The sequence below is a fragment of the Pseudophryne corroboree genome, chromosome 2 (assembly GCF_028390025.1).
Source record: "Pseudophryne corroboree isolate aPseCor3 chromosome 2, aPseCor3.hap2, whole genome shotgun sequence".
Lineage (NCBI taxonomy): Eukaryota > Metazoa > Chordata > Amphibia > Anura > Myobatrachidae > Pseudophryne > Pseudophryne corroboree.
Genome location: NC_086445.1, coordinates 454952373 through 454980157, shown reverse-complemented (window position 1 = coordinate 454980157; position 27785 = coordinate 454952373). Strand labels below are relative to the sequence as shown.

The 27785-nt window shown below is 45.7% G+C and overlaps 1 protein-coding gene across 8 annotated transcripts in view; it reads right to left on the bottom strand.

Annotated features, from left to right (window-relative positions):
* The window catches only part of LOC135027842 (uncharacterized), a 1366020-nt gene that overhangs the window by 420857 nt on the left and 917378 nt on the right, over window positions 1-27785 (bottom strand). For all 8 annotated transcript variants that reach the window (XR_010224289.1, XM_063953746.1, XM_063953745.1 and 5 more), the window contains one exon: window positions 9772-9901. Coding sequence is in view for 7 of the 8 variants with exons in the window: in XM_063953746.1 (XP_063809816.1) it covers window positions 9772-9901 (130 nt within the window). In the remaining variant the exon portion in view is untranslated. The remainder of the gene's footprint in view (window positions 1-9771; window positions 9902-27785) is intronic.

Sequence of the window (27785 nt, the reverse complement as noted above, 5' to 3'; positions counted from 1 at the left end):
CTCTCATTTCGGTTTTGTTTGACCAGCTTCGTACTGCCACCATTTTTTCTAAGATTGACCTACGCGGTGCTTACAATCTAATCCGAATAAGAGAGGGGGATGAATGGAAGACTGCCTTTAATACCCACTCAGGGAATTATGAATATTTGGTGATGCCTTTTGGGCTCTCTAATGCCCCGGCAGTCTTCCAGGAATTCATGAACGATGTGCTCAGGGAATATTTGGATAGATTCTTAGTTGTTTATCTAGATGACATCCTAATCTTCTCTCATTCCCTGGAGGAACATCGGAAGCATGTACGCTTAGTCCTCCAGAAACTCAGAGACCACCGGCTTGGGGCGAAGCTGGAGAAGTGCGAGTTTGAAGTCCAGCAAATCGCATTTCTAGGGTATATTATCTCCTCAGAAGGTTTCCAAATGGAGGGTTCTAAGGTACAGGCAGTCCTGGATTGGGTGCAGCCCACTAGTTTGAAGGCGCTTCAGCGTTTTCTGGGCTTTGCAAATTTTTATAGACGGTTTATCGCTGGATTTTCGTCTATAGTGGCCCCCTTGGTGGCACTCACTAAGAAAGGGGCGGATGTTGCTCACTGGTCTTGTGAGGCCAAAGCGGCCTTTGCCCGTCTCAAAAGGGCATTTGTCTCGGCCAAGGTGCTGCGACACCCAGATCCAGAGCGTCCTTTTGTGGTAGAAGTGGATGCCTCTGAGATAGGTATTGGGGCAGTGCTCTCTCAGATGGGGGTGTCTGATAATCGCCTTCATCCCTGTGCTTATTTTTCCCGTAAATTTTCGTCTGCCGAGATGAATTATGATGTGGGTAATCGGGAATTGTTGGCTATAAAGGATGCACTTGGGGAGTGGAGACACTGGCTTGAGGGGGCTAAGTTTGTGGTCTCAATTCTCACCGACCATAAGAATCTGGCATATTTAGAGTCAGCGAAGCGGCTCAATGCCAGGCAGGCACGATGGGCTTTGTTTTTTGCTCGCTTTAATTTTTTGATAACATATCGCCCTGGGTCAAAAAACATCAAGGCTGATGCACTCTCGCGGAGTTTTGCTCCAGTTCAAGAGACCACCGAGGAGCCATTGCCCATTGTGTCCCCATCATGTATTAAAGTGGGCATTACCCAGGACCTCTTGTCATTAGTCCTTAGAGCACAGGAGCAGGCTCCTCCAGACCTTCCGGTAGGTCTCTTGTTTGTGCCTCCTAGGTTAAGACAGCGAGTGTTCCTGGAATTCCATGCCAAGAGGTCGGCAGGGCATCCGGGTATTGCCAGAACTCGGGAGTTGCTGTCTAGGGCGGTGTGGTGGCCCTCGGTGGCTAGGGATGTGGATCAGTGGGTTCGGGCATGTGACGTTTGTGCCCGAAATAAAACTCCTAGAGGGGTTCCTGTCGGCCCATTACATCCACTCTCTATTCCGTCTAAGCCATGGACCTACATTTCCATGAATTTTGTGGTGGACTTGCCCAAATCCTCGGGGATGACAGCCATTTGGGTTGTCGTTGACAGGTTTTCGAAGATGGCACATTTCGTTCCACTGGTTGGGTTGCCATCGGCCAGACGCCTGTCTGAGTTATTTATGCAGCATGTTGTGCGCCTCCACGGGTTGCCACTTGATGTGGTCTCTGACCGTGGATCCCAGTTTGTGGCCAAATTCTGGAGGGCATTTTGTTCTGATCTCCAGATTTCTGTGAGCTTGTCGTCAGGCTACCATCCACAGTCTAATGGGCAGACTGAGAGGGTGAACCAGTCCTTGGAGCAGTTCCTCAGGTGTTATGTCTCCAAGTGTCATACTGACTGGGTTGCTCATCTGTCCATGGCGGAGTTTGCCTATAACAACGCGGCTCACTCTGCTACAGGGATCTCTCCCTTCCTTTGTGTGTATGGGCATCATCCTAAGGCCAATTCTTTTGACCCCCTGGATTCCACGTCTGGTGGTTTCTCTGTTGTTTCGGTCCTTAGGGGTATTTGGAGGAAAGTGAAGAAAGCCCTTGTGTCTGTGTCATTAGTGACCAAAAGGGTTTTGGATAAGCGGAGAAGACCCTGCAGCTTCAAATTAGGAGACTTCGTCTGGTTGTCCACCAAGAATTTGAAGTTGAGACAGCCATCTCATAAGTTTGGCCCCCGGTTCATCGGCCCTTATAAGATCACCAGGGTTATCAATCCGGTGGCATTTCAGTTAGATCTGCCCCGTTCATTGGGTATCAATAAAACATTTCATTGTTCCCTTTTAAAACTGGCGGTTAGTAATCCTTCTTCCAGTGGAAGACCTTCTCCTCTTCTGATACGGGGTCAGAGGGAGTTTGTGGTTGAAAGGGTTCTTGACTCCAAGATGGTTCGGGGTCGGCTGTCATTTTTGGTGCACTGGAAGGGGTATGGCCCAGAGGAGCAGTCGTGGGTGCGCAGTTGTGATCTTCATGCCCCCAGACTGATACGCTCTTTCTTCTCGCAGTTCCCCGATAAACCCGGTGGTAGGGGTTCTTTGACCCCTCGTCAGAGGGGGGGTACTGTTAGGATCTCCTGCTCTGTGCTGCCACGTCGCCATGGCAACCGGGAGGCAAGTGTTAGCGAAGTAACCTGAGCGCAGCTGATACTCCGGTCCGGGTTTTTACTGTGTAGTGGTTACAGGCTCTGTGCACGGCAGGGAATCCGGCGCTGGTTTTGTGCTCACAGTCTGTGAGGTCTGAGTGGGGCGTGGACAGCACCTGCTATATAAACCATCCTCTCAGGCTAGGCAAATGCTGCTGAATCTTTGTTTGTTAGTCAGTTCCAGAGAGTTAGCTAGTACTGTGTGACTTTGTATTTACTTGTTGCTTACTGCGAATAGGCCTTGGGATTCGGTACTTCATTCTGCCAATCCGGACCTAGCAGTAAGACTGGAGTCAGTTGTTTGACCTGCTGGGGTTCTTTTGCTATTCTGTGAACCCAGCAGGTTTGCGGCTGTACTCTCAGACCTGCTTGCTTAATCCTCCCTCACTGTGCAGGGCGTCCAGGTGTCAGTTTAGTGGCAGTAAGCTGAACCTGTGCCCTGCAAGTGAGGGTTAGGATTGTGGATACTCTCCTTGTGTCTATATTTCTATCTCTGACCAAGGAGTTTATTCCCACACCCGTTGGTAACCCTTTGGGGTTTTTTCTGTTGCTCTTAGCAACATCATTTCAGGTGCTCCACATGTTAAATCACTACACATCGCTTCATTGTCCGCTCTATTCCATCTGAGCATTCCTGACACTAGGGAGACACCCAATTCCTGAGCCTTTGGGCTTCTCCGTTCACTTTGTGTTTATTAGTTATTCCATCACCTCCTGTGTATGTTATGTTATACTGTCTGTGAGTTCGTTTGCTTCGCTTCCCTCTCTGTTCATACACCGGTATACTCCTGTTAACACTGGTGTGCGTAACACTTGCCCAATGTAATAGCCTGCAAGTTTTTAAGTTTGAGGCTATTCCATTGTGTGATGTAACTTTCATTACATTGTGCGAGTTTGACAGAAGCATGCAGAGATCAGCGAGATCCATGCATGCTTCTGTCTGGAAGAGTAAAGAAAGTGGTAAAAGAGTGACCTCAATTAACCTTGCAGTCTACCGCAGACCTACAAAGTGGACAGTTCCGCGACAGGTTGAAACAACAGACTATAACCTTTGATGGATATTAGTCCGTAACCGACTATATTCAAAATTTACACACAGTGTGTTGATTTCAAATGTCGATGGTGCTCCCAGAGTCAGTGAAATGCATAGCAAAAAGTAAAGAGAAAAAAGAAAGACTCTGTGTTGGGGCACTCTTATGATTGTAGTCAGACACTAAAACTTAACTTTTAATTCAATATTAAAATAATGAGATTAAACAGCACACTACTTCAAAGGGCTGTTTTATGTACATTTGCAAATTACCAATTTATTTTGCATAATTAAAACCACATAGGGGTATATGCAATTGCGGTCGAATTCCCGAAATTGGCGAAAAACGGGACTTTTTCGCCAAAAAAAAAAAAATCGACAATGCAATTCAGTACTTTCTGTCAAAAAAAAGGACTTTCAAAATTCGACTTTTTGAAATTCGACATTTGTCAAATTCGACTTTTCTGCAATGGTACAAATGCGGCAATTCGACAAAAGTATATTCAATTGAAGTTAGGAAATTCGACAACAGTGCTTTTAGACAGTAAATTCGTCATTTTCAATCCGCCACACTTTGGTGGGTGAATCTAATAAAAAAAATGTAAAACATGTTTTTTTTGGTGTTTTTTTTATTGGTAATGGCATATCTATTTATATTAGAAGGGATTAGGTACTTTGTTTGTCTTTTTGGGAGGCACAAGTATTATTTATATATTTTTTAAAAAATATATATATATATATTTTTTTAAATGGAATGGTAAAATCCCGAAAAAAAAAGGCGTGGGGCCCCCCCTCCAAAGCATAACCAGCCTCGGGCTCTTCGAGTCGGTCCTGGTTCTGAAAATCGGGGGGAAAAATGGACAGGGGATCCCCCATATTTTTAAAACCAGCACCGGGCTCTGCGCCTGGTGCTGGTGCAAAAAATACGGGGGACAAAAAGAGTAGGGGTCCCCCGTATTTTTTACACCAGCATCGGGCTCCACTAGCTGGACAGATAATGCCACAGCCGGGGGGGGTCACTTTTATACAGCGCCCTGCGGCCGTGGCATTAAATATCCAACTAGTCACCCCTGGCAGGGGTACCCTGGGGGAGTGGGGACCCCTTCAATCAAGGGGTCCCCCCCCAGCCACCCAAGGGCCAGGGGTGAAGCCCGAGGCTGTCCCCCCCATCCAAGGGCTGCGGATGGGGGGCTGATAGCCTTGAGAAATTTGAAAGAATATTGTTTTTTCCTGTAGTACTACAAGTCCCAGCAAGTCTCCCCCGCAAGCTGGTACTTGGAGAACCACAAGTACCAGCATGCGGAAGAAAAACGGGCCCGCTGGTACCTGTAGTACTACTGGAAAAAAAATACCCAAATAAAAACAGGAGACACACACCTTGAGAGTAAAACTTTATTGCACACCTGCCGACACACACATACTTACCTATGTTGACACGAAGCAGTCGGTCCTCTTCTCCAAGTAGAATCCAGGGGTAATGGAATACCAGGGATATGCCAGGGGTGACTAGTTGGATATTTAATGCCACGGCCGCAGGGCGCTGTATAAAAGTGACCCCCGGCTGTGGCATTATCTGTCCAGCTAGTGGAGCCCGATGCTGGTGTAAAAAATATGGGGGACCCCTACTCTTTGTGTCCCCCATATTTTTTGCACCAGGCGCAGAGCCCGGTGCTGGTTTTAAAAATACGGGGGATCCCCTGTCCATTTTTCCCCCGGATTTTTAGAACCAGGACCAGCTCAAAGAGCCCGAGGCTGGTTATGCTTTGGAGAGGGGACCCCACGCCATTTTTTTCCGTGTTTTTCCGTGTTTTTACCCGTTTTTAAAAAATCGGAACAAAATCCGTCAAATCGGCCGTTTTTCGTCAGCGGGACTGTCAAATCCGTTTTTTATTGAATATGGTCAATTTCGGCACCCACTTGCCGAAATTAGACTGTCGAATTGTGTCGAATTGAAAAACGGACGAAAAATTGCCGCGATTCGCCGCTAATTGCATATACCCCATAATTGGAGTTATCATTGGTAGTGAATAACTGCCTAGGTGAAAATATTTGACTTAATAAATAATTATTCGAATGACTCTATATTTAATATCTCAAAACAGGTTAATTATCCCCACAGGGTTCTTTGTTCAGCAGTCTCTATAGTTGCAAGTAATTCATTAATATTGTCACTCTCAAAGGTACAGGTCATAGATCTCAGTGAGCAAAAATGTTGCCTATATGGGTACTTAAGCACCTGCTGCTCTACGTTGAGACAGTGGTGTTACCACAAGGCTTTTTAATTCAAAGGATTAGTGCTTCCTTAAGGTCTGACCATCAAATAGACATTGGTTACAAAGCCTATATCTCACAATGCCCCTTATAGAAGGGGGGCTATTAGTATCTGGTATCCCCTTTGTTGTGGGGGTTTGTAATACCTAAAACAGGTCCATATCACATATCCCTCGTATTTCTATAAAGACGGTCTTTAATAGAGTGTCCAGGTAGACACTGAAAATTAGATCGAAAATAGATGGTAGGTAGGTAGTTTCCTTCTGCTGTTCAGCATATAGGTTTACTGCACCTGGTATTCATTGCGGGTCTCCCCATCAATTACTTACCAGGCCTACCAGAGATTGGCTTCCAAGATCGGATGAGATTGGGTTTATCCTGTGGAGTATGGCAGTAATCTTTGCTGAATGAGTGAGTACTCTTACCAAGCAAGAAAATGTGCTTCTGCTGTCCAACCGGATGAGAGAGCACGTTTAGAATAAGGAAAGGAGAAGAAAAAAGAACAAGAAAAGAGGAAAAAAGGAGAATGGAAGAAAATGAATATTGATAGTGGAGCTAGCCAGATTTTTTGGGCGAAGATATGCGTAAGGTTAGCAATCCACGGTTAAACAGTCTTATTAGAGGCCCAATGACCAAATTGTGACATAAGTTTAAATCTGGATTCATATAAGAGACTGTAGGTTCAAAGTCTGCACCATGAATGCACCTGGTTAATAAGTTAGACAGCTCCTGTCATTAGGGGACAGATATATGTCTGAAATCAGGGGCTTATCCTGCTGCAGAAGATTTCTAGTATATCACTCAAATCCTAATCAATTGAGTGCAGGAGAAGAGAACAATTTTTTCTTCCAACTGGAATGCTGTTTCCCAGCAAGGGTTAAGTGAAAAAAAAAAAAAAGTTTATTAGGAATATTAGTGGATATGTATCCTTTAGTGTATGGTATTAGGCTGTTATATCACATGTCTGTTAGACCAGAGAGTGAATGGTAACTTGTGAGATACTAATCATACCCAAATAGAAACATTCACATTGTATGACTTCTCAGTATCTACTAATTACTCAAGTGTTAGATCAGCAACTAGAAAATATCAATTAAAGGTAAGCATATAGAGTACAATCAAAAAAGCCCAAATGGGCGCTTACTAGACCGGGGAACCCCTGGAGTGGGTATGGGCTGTGCAGTCCCAATACTGCAGACCGCAGGTTCCCACCATAGACGATAATGGGGATTTCATTCCCCATTACTGCCTATGTGCTCCGCTTATGGATGTTTTGCCATTGCGAGTTTGGGACTGCAGGAAACATGTGAGTTTGCATGTTTCCGCGACCCAATACATTGGTTGAGTTTGCAAAATGTGCGAGTTTAGCACTAAACACGCACATTTGTGCAAACTCGCACTGCATTACATTTGGCCCCATAGTGTCCTGGTTGGATTCAAATGCAAAGAACCAGCACTGTGAGGCAGCAATGCTAACCACCAACCCATCATGTTGCCTTTCCACATAATCCATTTTGCCTAGATTTATTCCCAGCTTTCCGCCTATTTTTCAGTCTCAGACATCTAGGCTGGATAAAGCAATTTTTTGTTTAAAATAATACCTTTCGCGTCTAATAAATAATGCAGCCTAGATTACATTTGGTGGCAGGAGCAGGAATTAGTACAGCATTCTCTCATAGTGCAATGGATCATATAAGATTTTCTGATATTTATCACAATGTGCATCTCAGATGCAGATGGGATGTGATCAATTTAGAAAATTGTTTATGCAGTGTTTATCCCTTTCTACTGCCTTCCTAGGTAAACTACGGTCTATGTTACGTATATAAATGTATGTGGTATTTTGGAGATGGAGATGTGTGTTCATTTTAAAATGATTACTCTCCTCTTGAGTGCTATATAAATGAGTGCATTAAAAATGAATTTAATTTTATTCTCTTGTGTGTCATAAGTATAATGTGTGTTTGCCTTTCATAAATATAATGTGCACTCTAATGAGTGCTAAGAAACCAGATAATGTTCATTAACTGGCATTGGACTGCTAAGATTATGATTTCATGCACTTAAAGTAAACATGTAATAAGAAGACAGGCATGATCATCCCACTTTACTTCCATTAATTCACTATATTGTACCTTAAGTTATGAGGCAAACCACTATATGTGGATATGTCACTATTAATTAATATTTGGTAGGCATGATAGAATCCATTCACTATTTACTCTTAAATGAATTAAAGTTTTATAAATATTTACCTTTACATTATTTCATTTATTTCCCCTCTGAGTATTGGATTCATACATTGTTCATACATACACTTTAACAGGAGATACTATTAATCCAGCATAAAACACAAGAAAAGTGGAACTGTGTAGCAGTAACCAGTACAGAGTACAAGTATAGTGTACTAACACCCTGCCCCTATAACAATCCGTGTAGTTCCTGGGGTGTCACTCTCTTATCTTGTGCTTCTACCACACTGGTCTTTATCTCAGCACTGAGATACAGACCAGAGTGTGTTAGAAGCACCAGAGCAGAGACTGACAGCCCAGGCTATACTTGATGTGAAAGATACAAAATGACAAATGCTGCATAGCCTGCAGTTCGGTCAACATGTACTCATTGAACTCTGCACATGTGGGACTGCCCCATTACTGGCGAACTACATCTCCTCACAAAGTATAATGTAATTGCGATGAATGGGCCTAATTCATGTTTGTACGCAATGGCCAATGTTCACGCAACAGATTTTTTATCGGCAGACTGAGCATGTGCTGCAATCTCGCTTGCAATGAGGATTTCATGGAAAAGTGATTGTGTTAGCGGGGAGTTTACAGGAAGTGGTTAGAAAAACACATGCGTGTCATAGCTGGTTTCATGCTGTATATCTGCAGCAGCGAGCTCGTATGTGCAAAAACATGGCAACTGCACCACCACTGACATCTGCGTAGCCACAGGTCTACCCTTACACTTGATGTTCCTTGTTTTTGCGTATAGGGAGCGAATGTGTACGCAATTGCGAAAAAAATTGTGATAGCTTCATTTGCTAACATTAGCAATTCCATAGCGTAGAAAATATTGCAATCGCATTTGTGTATAAAATGAATTGGCCTGATTCAGAAGCGGTTGGAGTTGCTATCACTGCTGTTTCCCTGGAAGCAGCCCTGATAGTGCTGTATGGCGATGCAGCAGGAGGCATCTAATACAAGCAGACACTTCCTGCTGTAGTAGTGATCTGACCATTGGATCACTCATGCACTAGTGGGTGGCTTGCGGCACCCATGGGGACGCACAATCCGCCCATCGCAGAGGCCAGGAAATCTCTGTGAAACCACGTAGATACCTGGCCTCTTCCCTCCCCCCTAAACGGCAGCAACACATAGTGTCGGAGTATCTCCAACACCATTGGTTGGCTGCGAGACCCATGGGGTCACACAAGCTGGTCACCACAGAAGCTACCAAGAGGCCAGAATGGGATCCTGCCTCGTCCCTCCACCGCAACGGCAGAAACACACATCCATTTTCAGAAATGAAGCCCCCTTCCCACCCACAAATGGCATCAGACTGTCAATCACAGACAGTCTGATGCCGTAGTGCGTCCACTGTTGCAGGAACCTTTCCCATACGAGCGGAATAGGCCTCGCACAAGCGCAAAGTACCGATAATTGGTACTTTACTGCATGAACAGCAACTCCAACCACATCTGGATAACCCCCAATACGCGTACAACTCAGTATCATCCATGCTTGCATGCACTTGGCTCTGGAGCATATGCCATATGTTATCATGCAAGATGCGTTCTGCAAAAGAGCCATATGTTCATTTCTGCATAAGCCCCATAATGATTTAGTGTCACCCACTCGCGGTAAGAAAAAATACTCACTGTATCATGACTTGGTATACTGCCTGAGATAACTTATCTAATATCTTCCTCATGCCATTGGGAGACAGGCTACAGTTGTGTGGTTCAGCAGGAGTGATGGGCTCTTGGCCATGGTGAGCTGGCACAGCACCTGAGGGAAACACAGCAACAATACAATTAGTTTAATCAAACGATAGATTATCTGCTTGGATATTCACTATCCATTTGCTTATAAGTCCTGTGTCTAATTACAGTCACAGTTCTGTACTTCACAATAATAATAGTAAGACGTCTCTCTATGGAAGGTATTCTAGGAGAATAGTTTTTAGCTAAATAGCTTTTTAATTTTATGAGATTTTTGGTGGCATTTTAGAAGATAAACTGTTATCAGAAATACAGTATGTGCCATACTGGGAGAATGTCAGGCGATTCATACTTTTTAGCTGCCTTTAACTTACCGAATATACTCGAGTATAAGTCGACCCGAATATAAGCCGAGGCACCTAATTTTACCCCAAAAAACTGGGAAAACTTATTGACTTGAGTATAAGCCTAGGGTGGGAAATGCAGCTCTAGCCGTACACATCCATTCACACAGTGAGCACGTTGATTCGCAAGGCAAGATTTCACTCCAGCTGGGCAGCGGCTTAACTGAATGCTGCCATCTGGGTGTGACAGGGAAGATATACAGCACATTAGTTGGCTCTGTCTACAGGCTTTCTGCAGCCAGAACACAGGGTTATCAGCCCAGGGTCACAGCCCATAAAACGGAGCTGTATTATGGTGTCAGCGCACTGACTCACAGTACTACGGAGCTAACACAGTCACACCAAAATTCCTGTCAGCCAAGTACCAGCGTGTGTCACGTATTTACAGCCTCCTAACACATTGTAGTGTCACAGCCTCAGCACATTGCTGTCACGGCTGCAACTCACCAGTGTCAGCGTGCCTGGCCAGCTCCGCTCCAGCCTCATGCTGAGCTGACGCCTCCACAGGGCTCCGAGCCCTGTCAGCATTCATTTGAATAGTCCAGCCTACCTAATGATAGGCACAACGGCTGACCTATCTTCACTCCTGCAGCTGTGTGTGTGCCTGCTTGTTCTTGTAGAGGAGACAGAGCTGGAGGCAGACCCGGGGAGGAGCCATCACGGAAGTAGTCAGTTAACGCTGCCTGATCGCTGCAGCTGGCGTCGGAGGGGGGGGGGGGGGGGAGAGAAAGAGTGACTGACAGCCAACTGAAGGGTCAATGGGACCGGCTAACCAGGATCCGTCCCGGGATCCCGGCGGGGCCAATCCGCCCCTGGTCCTGGAGCATCACTCGAGTATAAGCCGAGGTGGGGGCTTTTTCAGCACAAAAAATGTGCTGAAAAACTCGGCTTATACTCGACTAAATACGGTAAATATTATATGAGCTTACTGTATGCTGCATTTCTATGCACTGGACCTTGGTAAGTAAGCTCCAATTCTCTCCTTATCAGTTAAATTGAATACACGTGTGCTCTGTGTTTCTGCTTTTCTAACAACTCCTACAGCAACTGTATAATCTGTTTTGCCATAATTGTCTCTCTGCAGAAACTAAAGAAACAGCATATCCTGGATAGATAGGCTGTAGCTATGTGACCGGCGGTCAGGAAACCACCGAACAGACACCTGCATCCTGAGCAATCAACAGCCGACTAACAGGGACCAGAACCTGTGGCGAGTGCAAGGGGCTTCGTTGCGCTCGCACCCCCCCCCCCCCCCCTCTCCCTCCATTCTAGACTCCGGGTTCCCGGAGGATAGTATAATCTGCTAAAATTAATTGTTGCTAAATGAATACAATTTAAAAGCAAATAATAAAGGGACATTTATATGTTTAGGCCTCCATTAATCAGTCTAGTTAGCTGTACCAGTAAGAAAAATTCTGAAGGGGGGTACACAGAGAGAGCCGTGCTTAAAATTTTAGTAATCTGACTAGATTGCTTAGATTTTAAGCACAGATCTCTCCGTGTGTATGCCCCACAGCGATAGCGATGCGGGGCCCTGTGCACCACTATTGCCGGTGCTAGATTGGCCTGCATGCAGCCACAATCTAGCACATTGCTTATTTCACCCACTGGGTGAAACTTTAATTAACATTAACATACATGCACACTTACACACTCATACATACTTACGTCATGGCGCTCTCCTGATTGGCTGTGCGCTACTAGCCAATCAATCTAGCCATTCTGACCTATGATGGGAACTTTGCGGTCTGCAGTTAACTGCAAAGTTAATTGGGGTCACCCACATGACGTGGCGCTCCCTGATTGGCTGGCGGGATCTCCAGTGACAGCAATCACGGGGGGTCCCGGCATACGGGGAAAAGGGGTTTCATGTGTAAACATGGAACCCCTTTAGTGCGTTGGACCGGGATTTTTTCATATTTTTTTTTTAACCCTGTAGATTCTACATGGAACGAAGAGGACCGATCATCACTGGAAAATAGGTGAGTATTTTGGGCTTCTTTTTCCAGGTTTCCAATTGGATTCTACTTGACAAGGGAACCGATGGGCTCAGTGGGACACTAGGTAAGTATGTGTGAGTGTGCAAGTGTGCATGTATGTTAATTAAAGTTTTACTTCCACGATGTGTGTGTTCTGTTTTTATTTGGGTATTTATGTTGTTGTTGAACTACAGGTACCAGTGGGCCCGTTATTTCCCTGCATGCTGGTACTTGTGGTTCCCCAAGTACCAGCTTGTGGGGCAGGCTTGCTGGGACTTGTAGTTCTACAACAAAAAACAATATATATTTTTTACACAAAGGCTATCAGCCCCCACTTATCCAGGGAACCCCGGCCAGGGGTGACTAGTTGGGGGGGGGGGGGGGGTAATGCCACAGTCGCAGGGGCCTATATAAAAGTGTGTTCCGGCTGTGGCATTATCTCTCTGGCTAGTGGAGCCCGGTGCTGGTTTTAAAAATACGGGGGACCCCTACGTCTTTTTTGTCCCCTGTATTTTTGGAGCTAGGGCCACCCCAAGAGCCCGGTGCTGGTTGTCTAAATACTGGGGACCCCAGTCATTTTTTCCCTGGTATTTAAACAACCAGGGCCAGCTCAAAGAGCCCGAGGCTGGTTAAGCTTAGGAGGGGGGACCCCACACAATTTTTTAAAAACTTTTAACTGTTTAAATACTTCTCATACTGTACACAATGAAGCTCTGCACGGATCTCACTGATCCGACCGGGCTTCACTGTGTTATGTCTGGCAGTGTTTTACTAATCCCTTCCGTAAAACACTGCCCGACAATACGAATAACATCGACATTGGAAAATGCGAAAAATGAAAACTCTGCACCTTAGTAAATAACCGATAAAATTCGAGTTCAAACTCCCACCAATTCGGCAGAAACACGAATCTTAGTAAATAAACCCCCTGGGTGGGTTGGGATACCACTCCACTCATAATACTCACTCACAGGGTGTCTCGATACTGGTACGAAAATAATTTCCGTTTATCCTTGACCAGGTGAAGATAGAACCATGGGGCAGATATGTATTTTTGAAATGCCAAATTTATTCACTCTCTTTGCTCATACTTGCAGTGTACATACCTCCCCCCTTCTCTACAGATATTCTTAAAAAAACAGGCGAATTTATGGCTCTCTACCCTAATGTATCTACTGTCTGTGTTGGCGACTTTAATAATGTCTTAGACCCTGTCTTGGATAGAGTTAGTCTGTCCTCGATTGCTGCTAATGCGCGCCCAGGAACCTTTGCATTATTGCTGGATAGTTTGGGCCTGTTAGATGTATGGAGAGTGCTCCATCCAGGTGTACGCCAATACTCCTGCTTCTCTGCTACATATTCTTCTTTCTCTAGAATAGACCTCGCATTAACTACCAAATGTTTATTGCCCAGAGTTACTAATATTCAATATACTACTAGAGGTATCTCTGACCATTCACCGATTGTTTTGAGTTTGGATATGGGTGCTAATAGGGGTCAGTTATTTTGGAAGTTTAATTCATTTTGGCTGACACAATTGGGCGCAGGGGCGGAGCTGGAACAACTTTGGAGTGATTTTTTGGAGATGAATGAGGGCTCTGCGTCTATCCCTGTACTCTGGGATGCTTTTTAGGGCGCATTTACGTGGTACTCTAATTAAGGCAGTGGCATCTTTAAAATTTCACAATAAACATCAGGAGCAGGACTTGGAGACTGCGTGCAGAGTGTTGGAGGTGCAGTATCTTAATGATAATCTTGCCTCTACTAAGGAGCGATGGTTACGTGCCCAGGCTGATTGGTGTAACTGTTTAACGGACAAGGCTAAATATCGTTTACTATACACTCAACACACATACTATGCAACGGGTGGTAGACCTGGCAGTTTTATGGCAAAATTGGCGGGAGTTGACAGGGCGTCTACCACTGTTATTGCCATTCGCACCGCTGACAACGTGCTTCACTCGCATACCCCTGATATTGTGAAGGAGTTTGTCACATATTATGAGTCTCTATATGGCTCCAGATTAGTATATGATGTTTTAGAAATACTGGATTATTTAGATAAGATTGCTATGCCTGCATTACCTGTAGAAGCTGTTGAATTTTTAGATTCTCCCCTGACGCTACTTGAACTAGAAACTGCGATCAAATAATTTCCCGGGGTGAAAACACCCGGACTGGATGGGATCCCCCTGAAACTTCTTAAGCTCTATAATGACTTATTTGACCTGGGAACCTTGCCCGACTCTATGTCTGAAGCCCTCATAATTGTCCTGTTAAAACCTGATAAAGACCCACAAAAAGTGGACTCCTACCATCCAATTTCACTGTTAACTATGGACATTAAATATTGGCTAAAATACTGGAAACTAGGCTGAGCTCCATAATCACGCATTTAATCAAACTGGGTTTATGCCTGGTTGGTCCACTTTACTCAATTTGAGGCGCCTTTATACTCATTTGCAGTCCCCCTGCGGGGGACCCCTCCTCTTCCATTATTGTGTCATTGGATGCTGCTAAAGCATTTTACTCTGTGGAGTGGGGGTTCCTGTGGGGGGCACTGGAAAGATTTGGTATGGGCCCTAACTTTATTAAGTGGGTCAAACTACTTTACTCATCACCTACTGCTCAGGTTTCTGTGAATGGTCACGTCTCCTCGTCCTTTCCCCTGAAAAGAGGTACGAGACAAGGTTGCCCTCTGTCCCCGATCCGCTTTGCTATCGCCATAGAGCCATTGGCCTGTATCATTAGAGCATCCCCATGGGTGGCGGGGTTCCGGTTGGGCAGCAGGACGGACAAAATCGCTCTTTACGCAGATGATATTCTGTTATTTATTTCTGATTACCCAAATACTATGGATCATGTTCTAGAAAAAATTAATACTTTTGGGGGATATTCTGGATTATCTATTAATCGATTATCTATTACTTCCTACCAGGGGTCTATGTCCTGGTGACCCAATTGGGACTTTGCCTCTTCGCTGGGTGAGCTCATTTAAATATTTGGGCATATTGGTGACCAATCAATCTTTTAAATTTTTTGTGCTAAACCTGCAACCAAAAATGGATTATATACGGTCTCATGCTAGAGTCTGGGGCTTCCATTCACTGTTACGGGCAGGATTAATCTCATCAAAATGGTCGTATTACCTAAATTACTTTATATTCTCCAACATTCCCCTATTTATTTACCTCGGTATATATTTGATAAAATTGATGGTCTATTGTCCTCGTTGGTTTGGTTTCATTGCAGAGCTAGGATCAAATTCGATACCCTAACAAGGTCTCGAGACTCAGGCGGTCTAGCTCTTCCTAAATTTATGTTATACTATATGGCGGCTCAGTTATCTCATATAATACCCTGGGTTAAAGACGTTAATGGAGATACGTTGATATCCCAGCTACAGACTCATGAGTGGACTGGTCTTAATTCCCTACAATTGCTATTGAGCGATAATAGTACTGTTCTTATCATGTCACTTTTCAAACAGGCTATTCTAATATGGAGACAGGTTCATAATTTATTGCAGGGCAAGGGATGGGATCCTGGTACACCTCTGACTCATACTTGTGCCTTCCATGATTTGGTCCCTTTCCAAATGGGGACGGTGTGGGGACCCTGGGGTATACACTCCATCGGCCAGATATATTTGCCGGGCACTTTAAAAACCCTTGAACAGCTACGCACTGACTTTAATTTGCCTATGTCCTATTTCTATTGTTACCTTCAGCTTCGGCACGCGTGTTCATCTTAATTTGGTGCTGTGCCACCAGTATTACAAACATCTCCTGTGCATTCGCTTTTGGCTTCCACGGGACAATCTAGAGCCATTTCTGTACTTTATTCAACTCTGCTCACTGCCCACCACTCTGCCGCACTCCCTGACCTTCGTTCCAAATGGGAAACTGATCTAGGTCTTATAGAAATATTGGATGTGAATTCTAGACGTTATGTTCTTAACCTCTGTGCTCTCAGTAAAGTTTTGATTGCAAGATCCTGGTTGGCGCCTCTGACCCCTGACATTAATGTATGGATACCCCTAGTAAACTCAGTTGTGTCTCATGAAAAGTTTGTGTACATTTCTAGGAAAACTCCTGATAAGCTCTACAAAATTTGGGATAGATGGCTTTCTCCCCCATATAGTCAGGGCCTCTTATTATCCACAGTTTAACTCGGTCTACTATCGCTGTTGAATATATTGCATACTGTTACTCCTAGTTTATCATGCTATTTGTATCGCCCAATTAGTTTTCATGACAGCAGATATGTATGTATGTTCCTTGACTTATTTTGTATACTCTTCCCATTGAATATCCACTATATTATACCTCTGATTGGTATTGCTTTTTTTTTTTTGCTGTAATTTGTACATAAAGAAACCACACAAAGGACTTTTATTTACTTCTTTTTTTATTTTTATTTTTATTAATTTACTGTTGTTTATGCATACATGATATACTTGTTATATTGTTTTGTCATAAAGCATACATTGTTCTTTGTTTCAATGCATTAAAAACAAATAAAAATTGTTGGATTAAAAAAAAAAAAACAGGAACAGCAACAGCTAAACCACCAATACTTAACCAAGTAACAGTGCAGGAAAAACGAAGCACCGGGCGGGCGCCCAGTATCCTCTATGGACTATGAGAAAAGGATTTACCGGTAGGTAATTAAAATCCTATTTTCTCTTACATCCTAGAGGATACTGGGGTTTCATTTAGTACCATGGGGATGTACCATAGCTCCCAAACCGGGTGGGAGAGTGCTGAGGTTCCTGCAGAACTGATTGACCAAGCTGAAGGTCCTCAGAGGCCAAAGTATCAAAATTGTAGAACTTAGCAAATGTGTTCGAACCAGACCAAGTAGCCGCTCGGCAGAGCTATAAAGCCGAGACACCCCGGGCAGCCGCCCAGGAAGAACCCACCGACCTAGTAGAGTGGGCCTGTACAGATTTTGGAGCCGGCAAACCTGCCGTGGAATAAGCATGCTGGATAGTGAGCCTGATCCAGTATGCATTGTCTACTTTGAAGCAGGACACCTCATTTTATTGGGATCATATAGAACGAACAGCGAGTAGGATTTCCTGTGACGAGCTGTCCTCTCTACGTATACCTTCAAAGCCCCCACAACACCCAAAGACTTTGAAGTTGCGGAAGTGTCGGTGATAACCGGAACCACAATAGGCTGGTTGATGTGAAACACAGACACCACTTTTGGAAGAAACTGCTGACGAGTTCTGAGTTCAGCTCTGTCCTCATGGAAAATTAAATAAGGGGTCTTGTAAGACAAAGTTCCCAGCTCCGACACACGCCTTGCTGAAGCCAAGGCCAACAGTGTGACGGTCTTCCACGTAAGATATGTTACTTCCACCTCCTGCAACGGTTCAAACCAGTCCGATTGGAGGAACTGCAGCACCAAATCCCATGGTGCCGTGGGAGACACAAAGGGAGGTTGGATGCGCAGAACACCTTTCAAAAACTTCTGGACCTCTGGGAGATAAGACAATTGTCTTTGAAAGAAAACGGACAAGGCCGAAATCTAGACTTTTATGGAGCCCAGACTTGGGCCCACATCCATACCTGCCTGTAGAAAAAGCAAGAAACGTCCCAGGTGAAATTCCACTGCAGAATAATTTCTGCTTCACACCAAGAGACGTATTTCTTCCAAATACGGTGGTAATGTTTAGACGTTACCCCCTTCCTGGTTTGGATCATAGTCAGGATAACTTTGTGAGGGATCCCTCTTCTGGCTAGAATCAGTTGTTCAACTTCCATGCCGTCAAACATAGCCATGGTATGTCCTGATAGACGAACGGGCCCTGTTGCAGAAGATCCTCGTGAAGAGGCAGAGGCCACGGATCTTCGAGGAGCATCTCTAGAAGGTCCGCATACCAGGCCCTTCTTAGCCAGTCCGGAGCATTGAGTATTGCTTGAACCTTTTCCCTTTTTATTCTTTTGAGAATTCTTGGGATCAGAGGAGGTGGAGGAAACACGTACACCATCTGATAGACCCATGAAGTCGTCAGAGCGTCTACCACCACTGCCTGTGGGTCTCTCAACCTGGAACAATACCACTTGAGCTTCTTGTTGAGACGAGAGGCCATCATGTCAATTTGTGGATATCCCTACCAACGTGTCAAGCACCTGAACTCCTCCAGGTGAAGTCCCCACTCCCCCGGGTGCAGGTCGTGTCTGCTGAGGAAGTCTGCTTCATAGTTGTCTACTCCCGGAATGAAGACCGCTGACAATGCCACAGCGTTTTTTTCTGCCTAGAGGAGAATTCTTGACACCTCTGATATTGCTGCTCTGCTTTTCATTCCGCCTTGTCGGTTTATGCACGTCACTACTGTTACATTGTCCGATTGGACTTGAATAGCCCGATCGTGAAGAAGGTAAGAGGCCTGCAGAAAGGCGTTGTATATGGCCCTGAGTTCCAGAAGGTTGATTGAAAGGATGACTTCCTGACTTGACCATCTTCCTTGAAACTGCACCCCCTGGGTGACTGCTCCCCAACCTCTGAGGCTTGGTCCGTGGTTAACAGGATCCAGTCCTTAATTCCGAACCTCCAACCCTCGACGAGGTGAGAAATCTTGGCGACAGACGGATCCTCTGGTGCATGTGAAGATGCGATCTGGACCATTTGTCCAACAGATTGAGCTGGAAGGGTCTTGCGTGAAACCTTCCATATTGAAGCGCCTTGTAAGAGGCCACCATTTTCCCCAGGCGAATGCATAGATGCACCGATATCCGGGTTGGCTTCAGGACATCCCGAACCATTGACTGAATTACCAATGCCTTTTCCAACGAAAAGAACACTTTCTGTGACTCCGTGTCCAGTATCATTCCCAGGAATGGGAGCCTCCATGTTGGCTCTAGGCGAGATTTCAGATGGTTCAGAATCCACCCGTGATCCTGGAGAAGTTTGGCTGAGAGACCAATGCTGTCCAGCAACCTCTCCCTGGACGGCGCCTTTATCAGAAGATCGTCCAGGTATGGAATTATGTTCACTCCCTGCTTGCGGAGTATAAACATCATCTCTGCCATCACTTTGGTGAACACCCTCGGTGCCGTGGAGAGACCAAATGGCAGAGCCTGGGACTGGTAGTGACAGTCCTGCAGTACAAACCGTACATAAGCCTGATGAGGTGGCCAGATCGGAATGTGCAGGTACGCATCCTTGATATCCAGAGACACTAGGAATTCTCCTTCCTCCAGACCTGAGATCACTGCTCTCAGAGACTCCATCTTGAACTTGAACACTCTTAAGAATGGGTTCAAGGACTAGAGGTTCAGAATTGTCCGTAACGACCCGTCCAGTTTCGGTACTACAAACAAGTTGAAATAGTACCCCTTGTTGTGCAGATGAGGTGGAACTGGAACAATGACTTGAGTCTGTACTAGTTTTTGGATGGCCTGCTGTAAAGTTATACTTGCCTCTTGTGAAGTTGGTAAGCCTGATTTGAAGAATCTGTGAGGTGGGAGCTCTTGGAACTCCAGTCTGTAGCCCTGGGAAATAAGATCTATTACCCAGGGATCCCGGCACGAACTTGACTAGATATGACTGAAGAATTTTAGTCTGGATCCCACTTGACAGTCCTCCAGGCATCGCAGTCCACCGTCATGCTGAAGGCTTTGAGGAAACAGAGCCTGAGCTCTGTTCCTGTGCACCTGCAGTTGCTGGTTTGCGAGGTTTACCTCTTGCGCCTCTGGAGGCTGTAGAAGCACCTCTGGATTTTCCCTTAAACTTGACTGTCCGAAAGGACTGTAAATTTGAAGCTGAATAAGCTTTCCTGGCTGGGGGAGCTGCGGAAGGAAGATACGTAGACTTATCCAAAGTAACTTTGGAGATCCATTTGTCTAGTTCGTCTCCAAACAAGGCCTCTCCTGTGAATGGTAGGCCTTCCACACTTTTCCTGAAGTCCTCATCAGCAATCCACTGGCGTAGCCACAAGCCCCTGCGTGCTGACACTGCCATAGCGGTGGTGCGTGCATTAAGCAAACCATTTTTTTTTTTTATGGCTTCCACCATAAAGTTTGCAGAGTCCTGTATATGCTGCAGGAGTAAAACAACATCTCCCCTGGACAAGGAATCTAACCCCTCAATTAGGTTATCTGACCATTTAGCAATGGCTTTTGTGATCCATGCACATACAATAGTGGGTCTCTGGGCCACCCCAGCAGCTGTGTACAATGATTTGAGTGTAGTCTCAATTTTACGATTAGCCGTATCTTTTAGGGAGGCTGCACCAGGGACAGGCAATACAATTTTTCATGACAGCCTAGAGACTGATGCGTCCACTATCGGTGGATTTTCCCTTTTTTTTTCCTATCCTCCAGAGGAAAAGGAAGAGAGGATAGCAACCTTTTAGGGATTTGAAATTTCTTATCAGGATTTACCCACGGTTCTTCAAACAGGATATTCAATTCCTTTGACACAGGAAAAGTGACTGAGGACTTCTTTTTTACATTAAAATAAGATTCCTCACACTCCTCTGACACCTTATCATGAATTTGCAGAACCTCTCTGATAGCCTCTATAAGAGCCTCAATTCCCTGTGACAGAGTAGCATTCCCCCCTCCAAAGCCATCTCACCCTCCTCCATGTCTGACCCGTCAGCGTCAGACTGCAGGATATAGGCCAGAGATTGTTTTTGCGGACAAATGGGAGGGGACTGAGAAGCTGGTTTGGGGACTGAGTCTCTATTGATAAACTCATCCACAGTCTGTCTTAAGTATTGTCTCTTTCTCATTGCGGAATAGCTTTGTAGAAATATTTGAGATCATTCCCTTAATGGAATTAACCCATTCAGGTTCAGCACCGCTATTCTGGGAAGGTGCACTGCCCTGAGTACCCAGTAGTGAGCCCCCTGGTGAAGAGGAACACTCTGCTGTACAAGAAACACACTCTTTGCCTGACATAATGTAAATGTGACAACACACACACACACACAGGAAAAGGTTAAGCACAATTAACCCACAAAGAGCCCTTCAGGGAGACACAGAGTTATTTGGAGCTAGCCCCCACCGCGCCCTTATCGCTAATGCCAAGCTTAGCTGGGTCGCAGACTAAGTAGCCTGATAGGGGACTTAGTACACTAATAAATTGATCCCCACCTGCTATGACCCCCTGGTACCGCTGGCTTAATCTGGAGTCTCTCCGGAGGAGCTGCGCGTCCCTGTCAGTCAGCGTCTGCGTTCACTGCAGAGGGAAAATGGTGCTGGTGAGCTGCTGGATCCACTCATAGTGAAGGCCCCGCCCCTTCAATGACGCGCGGTCTTCCCGCTTTCTTTATACTGGCTGAGGTAATCCGGTGCTTCAAATGAAGAGAAAACTGTTTTAATGCTGTTTTTGCCAGTGTGGGTACTGGGTACTGTGTACAGTGTACTGTCTGAGATGGAGCTGTGTACTGTGTCTGGAGACGCATTTCGTCCCAGTTAGAAGCCGCGCGTCTCCGTACCCTCATGCTGCCATAATGGCCGGTGACCCGCTAGCCGAGACGCCGGCTTAGTACTCACCACTTTTCATTCTTCTGGCTCTGTTAGGGGTGGCGGCAAGCTGCGGGAATGTACGCTCGCCGTGGTGGGGCTTGCGAATAGTTCCCTCAGGATCTCAGTGTCCTGTCAGCGGGGAACGGGACCATTAACCCTTCAAGAGGTTGGGCCGTTCACCCCCCCTAAGTCCCATGAAGCAGGCAGGCTGGTGCCATCCAGCCCTGCCTGAAAATAACAAACATAGAAAATAAATGCAGAAAACTCTTCAGGAGCTTCCTTCAGCATGACCGGCTCTTCCGGGCATATTATCTAAACTGAGTCTGGTAGGAGGGGCATAGAGGTAGGAGCCAGCCCACACTATCAAATACTTAAAGTGCCCATGGCTCCTAGTGGACCCGTCTACACCCCATGGTACTAAATGGAACCCCAGTATCCTCTAGGACAGTGGTGGCCAACCCGTGGCTCTTGAGCCGCATGTGGCTCTCCCCTTCATTTGATGCGGCTCCCGCACCCGCACTTGTCACTGGTCTCAGATCTGCCTCCTTCACAGGAGGCTTGGGATGCGCCGGCACCGCTCCGCATTGTGCGCGATGTGACGTCATGACGTCACGTAATGAGAGGTGGAACCACTGCCACGAGGAGAGACGTGGTCGCAGGACTCATGGATGCCGCGGTGAGAAGTAGGGCGAGCCTGGAGCCTGCCTGGGGAGACTTGTGCATGCAGCCTGGAGCCTCTGTGCCTGCTATAATGTGTAAAATAGGGACTCTTGCCTGCTATAATGTGTAAAATAGGGACTCTTGCCTGCCGGAATGTATAAAATAGGGACTCTTGCCTGCCGGAATGTGATAAAAATAGGGACTCTTGCCTGCCGGAATGTGTAAAATAGGGACTCTTGCCTGCCACAATGTGTAAAATGGGGACTCTTGCCTGCCGGAATGTGTAAAATGGGGACTCTTGCCTGCCGGAATGTGTAAAATGGGGACTCTTGCCTGCTGGAATGTGTAAAATGGGGACTCTTGCCTGCAGGAAAGTTTAAAATGGGGACTCTTGCCTGCCATAATGTGTAAAATGTTTGTGTTTCTCGCCCCCAGTGTAACTAAAAATGGGGGGGTGACACACGGTCATGCTCCTACGAACGTCATACTGAAGGCCGGCGCACAAAAATTGGTCGTGCCTTGTACCAGTTAGGCCACGCCCCAGTTTTCGGCAAGCGCATGATACCGGCTCTTTGGCTTGACTACAGATTTTTGGGGGCTCTTTGCCTCTGACTGGTTGGCCACCCCTGCTCTAGGACGTAAGAAAAATGTTCTTAATCCTTTCTCTGCTGAAGTCTCAAAGTGTTTAGCCAGGCTGCATTTTTTAGAGGGGTAAGGGCACAGAAATAAGTTAAATGTCCGTGGCAACCCTGATGGACTGCCACAGATGTCTTACGCTAACATACAATAAGTATACTTTATACTGTAGGAAATTTCTATAAAGTGCTTCCCTAAAGAATAAAATGCATACACGTTATTGGGAGCTGAATGTCAGGAAGGGACATACTTTCCAATTGTCCCCCATCTGCTAGGCACGCCCTCACAGTAATACAAATAGGGGTGCTGCAAGGCTCCACCCCCTTTCCTCACTAGGCTCTGCCCCTTTATCAGATGCACTCACCTTTTGTGCACACAGGGTCCTGGTTCTTGGGACAGGTATGTTGGGAGGTATGGGCAAGTATAATGCAGGGTTTATTCTTTATCAGTATACAGTACGTGTAACCTATATGTACTGTATAGAGGGAGCAGTTTGATGAGATCTAAGGGCAAGGTCCAATGCTGGACCTGAACTCAAGCACTCAGCAGTGTCCCATCACCTACTATTGTTACCCGATTGCTTAGACATGCTGAACAGGTATATAATAAGGTGGGGGTTATTCTTATTAGTAGCTAGTCTCTATAGTATATAGGGATATTGTGTATAGAAGAACAGCAATTGGTAATCCACCTCTAATTTATAGAATTTTGTCCATTACATCCAATGTATCTCCAATTTGTTATTTATAACTCTATGTAACCTGTCTGAAATTCCTCCAAAAGTTACTAAGGTACAGATTTAGCATTCAATATTCGTGGGATATCCCCTGACAACAGCCATGATCAGAGACAGAGGCGTTTCTAAGGTAGGGCGAGCAGGGCATATGCCCTGGGCGCCCTGGCAAGACTGGCAGAAGGGGGCGCTGCGGGCCAGGGCAGATTAAACAGTAAACTGTCAACCGCTGAACCTCCGCTCCGATCGTCCCAGGGCGGGTGGGGATGAGACAACTGTGTAGCCACCGCCGGCCCAATAGGAGAAGAGTGGGGTGGGGATGTAGCAGACAAGGCACCATCATTGGCTGCGCGTGGTGTCTGGAGGCGTCACTGGATTTTGCAGTATTTACCTCATTCAATACAGCCCGGCTGCCTGCACCCCCGCGTACTGGGTAACGCTGGTGCCAGATCTGGGCTGATGGGCAGCGGACTTCATGGAGGAGCATTGCAGCCAGAGCGGGGGCACATTACTCGGCGCTTACCGCTGCTTGAGGGTCCTCCCCTAACCCTCTTCCGCACGGCGGGTGGGATGATCTGCTCTGGAGAAGTGTGTGCACGGAGCACAAAGCTGCCAGCAGCCACAAGGCCGTCTCATCCCGGTGAGTGGATGTGAAGAGGGCTGGATGTAAAATGATATAAGGGGCTGTCTGGGTGTTGGGGTCTATAAGGAAGGGGGGCTGGATGCTATAGTGTATGAGGGGGGTGCTGGGTGTTGTAGTGTATGAGGGGAGTGCTGGGTGTTGGAGTGTATGAGGGGGGTGCTGGGTGTTGGAGTGTATGAGGAAGGAGGGGGCTGGGTGTTGGAGTGTATGAGTGGGGTTGTCAAAGTCAGAAAAATGTCTCTATGCACGTTGCCATATTTGCACCGCACACTGGTCCATGCTGCGCATGCGTACGCTCTCCCGTGAAGGCGCATACCCGCAATAGCGTGCACTCGCAGGCGCGGTATGCGTATTTACGGTAGAGTTTATGTAGTCGTAGCGTGCGACTCATTCGTTACATATTTTCACAATTAATGTAGTTTATAGATCATGGTCCCTTTGATAGTTTCTGAAAGTTTGGTTAATATAGAAGGTCCCTGAGCTAAGGAATCCCTCTTTGTATCGTACGAAGGGTCTAACAGGAATCATACAGCAGTGTTTGGTACCCATCGGAAGAGTATTTAATTAGCAATATTCCGGTGTTGGTTTGGAGCGTATTAATCGCTCGTGCGAATAGTTATGGACATAAGAAGTTTATGTCCATTTCTACTATTTACTCATACTCAGGTATGCGGCGGGAAACCTAGTTCCCCACCCACCTGAGCTGTTTGAAATCGTCACAGCCCACCTGTATGAATCAACCTATGACCTTTTGTTATGATGCAGGGCCGAATTCCGACGTCCAATGGACAATGGGATTGTAGGGACTGTAGGATTGCATTGTGTGTGGGGCATAAATAGGCAGGCCGACCACATCCAGCTCTCACTCTTCAACGGTTCTCATTGCTGAAAATCGGGTGCTGGATGTCCAGGCGCATGCGATCGTTTACCCTTGTGCGTAAGTTTCTCTCCGTTATCATTGTCTTTCTGTGAGCCAATTTCTCTCATCTCTCTCCGTCTCTCTCTCTCTCTCTTTCCCTTCTCTCTCTCTCTCGTATCTCCCCTAGACTAGTATTGTATTGTATTAGATAGTATTGTATTTTTGGTTAGGAAGTCTTTGTTATATTGTAGTGTATCATTTGTACTGTTATCCCCTTTTTACAAGTATACTAGATATAATACAGTTAATAGGCTTTGGAACCTAAACCAGTATCTGTGTATTTTCTATAGTGTTAAGTGTTCACTTGAGCGTCGGTGACGCTCAAGCAGCTTTGTAGTTAGTCAGGTTACACAAGGTTGCACTTACACCCTGTATTCACATTAAGGTATTCTGTGTATTTCTTTGGTATAAGGTTTAGACATAAAGGTATAGCGTTGTGAGCGTCTGCGCCGCTGGTGATCTCCTCGTGGTCTCGAGCGTCCGCTACGCCATAGCGAATCATTAATCTAGTCATAGCCAATAACGTGTCCTGTGATCGCTGGGCCGTGAGCGAACGTGACGCTTGAGCGTCTCGCCTACGGCTGAGCGATCGTTACGCAACTAGCGTACCATTACGGTACTTCTTAAGTAAACAGCGTACAGTGTTCTTAGCTTCATAAAGGGTTGTTTATACGACAAGGGAATTTAGCATTGTCAATTGGGGACTCGTCCTATCCTTCTCATATCTGCACTAGGTAGATCAGCAGACATTATCCATCAGCAAAGGGCGGGATCATACTCCTTGCAGTGCTGATTGGATAAGCGTCTGCTTCGCTTAGATAAAGAGTGCTGAAGGAATCCGGGAACCGGAAGTAAGAACAAAACGCTTGTGTCTTTTAAAACTGTTTTATTTCTCTTCTGTCTTGCGTATACACGCACGCATACATTTATCTGCATTTCTTTTTCAAATTTCGTATATCACTATTCCTGTTTGCCAAGTTTTATAGTTGATTAGAAAGTGCAAAAAGAGATTTGCTGTTATTTCATAGTAGAGGTAATAGTTAAAGTATAGACCAACACACGGCTTGTCTGGGAGATAAGACAGTCAGTGTGGTGTGCGGTAGATGATCAGGGATCATCTACATTGATAAAGGTAGAAATTGTGTTACGGTGGATCTTTGTTTTGCGTACACGTGTCCCTAACAAAAGACTTGCGTACGCAATCCAAACGGCAGACGCACGCAGCGTACATTACGCAATGTAGCGTCTGGTTACGCAACGTAGCTCAAGTCACGAAAAGTTGAATTAGCGCAAAGGCGATAAGTAACGCACAGCGGTAAATAACGCGACGCGGTAAATAACGCAAATCTATTTTTGAAAAATCTGAAATTTAGCTTAACAGATCCTGCTCCTAATTAGTAACACTGTTGGACTGAAGACAATTTCTGCGCAGAAATAGATATAGAAACAAAAGTGTACATGTGTTGAGTGAGTGTGGTTTTGTATACAAAAGTTTATATAACTTTAAGGTGGAACCAAAAGGAAAGTCGGGTACTCGTCAAGGGACACACGTGTAAGTGACATATACGGTGGCTAGGGAGGCATCCCTGGTTAAATAATATTTGAGCATTAGAGTATAGCGGACCATAAGGTAACAGACCAGGAGGTCATAAGGTAACAGACCAGGAGGTCATTAACAAGAAGGTAACAGACCAGGAGGTCATAAGGTAACAGGTAAAATAGACAAAGAGGTCCGCTATAAAAGTCCAGTGGCACAACGCCTGGGGTGTTGGTGCAGAACCCATATAGGCCATAAGCTCTTGCTGAAGGAATCGCGGCCGGAAACATCGATTCCATTGATCTTTCAGTACATGACAAGTAGTGCTTATGTACTGAACGATTGGACCGCACGTAATTGTGTGCAGTAGTTAGTAATCTGACCTAATACCATTAGAGTAAAGTGGTCACAAACGCTATCTGTACATTCTGACGTGATTTGTGTAATTTTTTATTTTTGGAAGGGAAGTTCGCTGGTCACTCAGGAACTATCCAACAACCGATACTTGCTGGGGAACGCGCCCCAGTAAATAAAGGTTCACAGGGGCCCTGGGTTGGGTACAGCAGCTCTGGTTACAGTGATTGCAGTACTGGCCAACGTGGGCGAGAAGTAAGTGGGGTACTTGGCAAACCGCCACCGCCGGCCTGCCCAGGACATCTTGGTTTGTTTGTAAGGGTTCGCTGAAAACCTTGAGATAAAGATCCAAGGAGGAATAAGCAACACCTGCAGAATTATGGGGGCCAGTTGTTCAGGTAGGGGGCGATCAACCTCGGTTCGGGTTGATTCAGAGAACCGACCCGTTGGGTCGGCAAGGTACATCATGGGTGAAAAATACGGAAGTCACACAGAATCTTTATGTGATGAATGGGAGAGAATGACTGTACAAGACAGGGACAAATTCCCAAGAATAGGTAGCTTCAGTCCAGACGTGTTACAAAATTTAAGGAGGAGG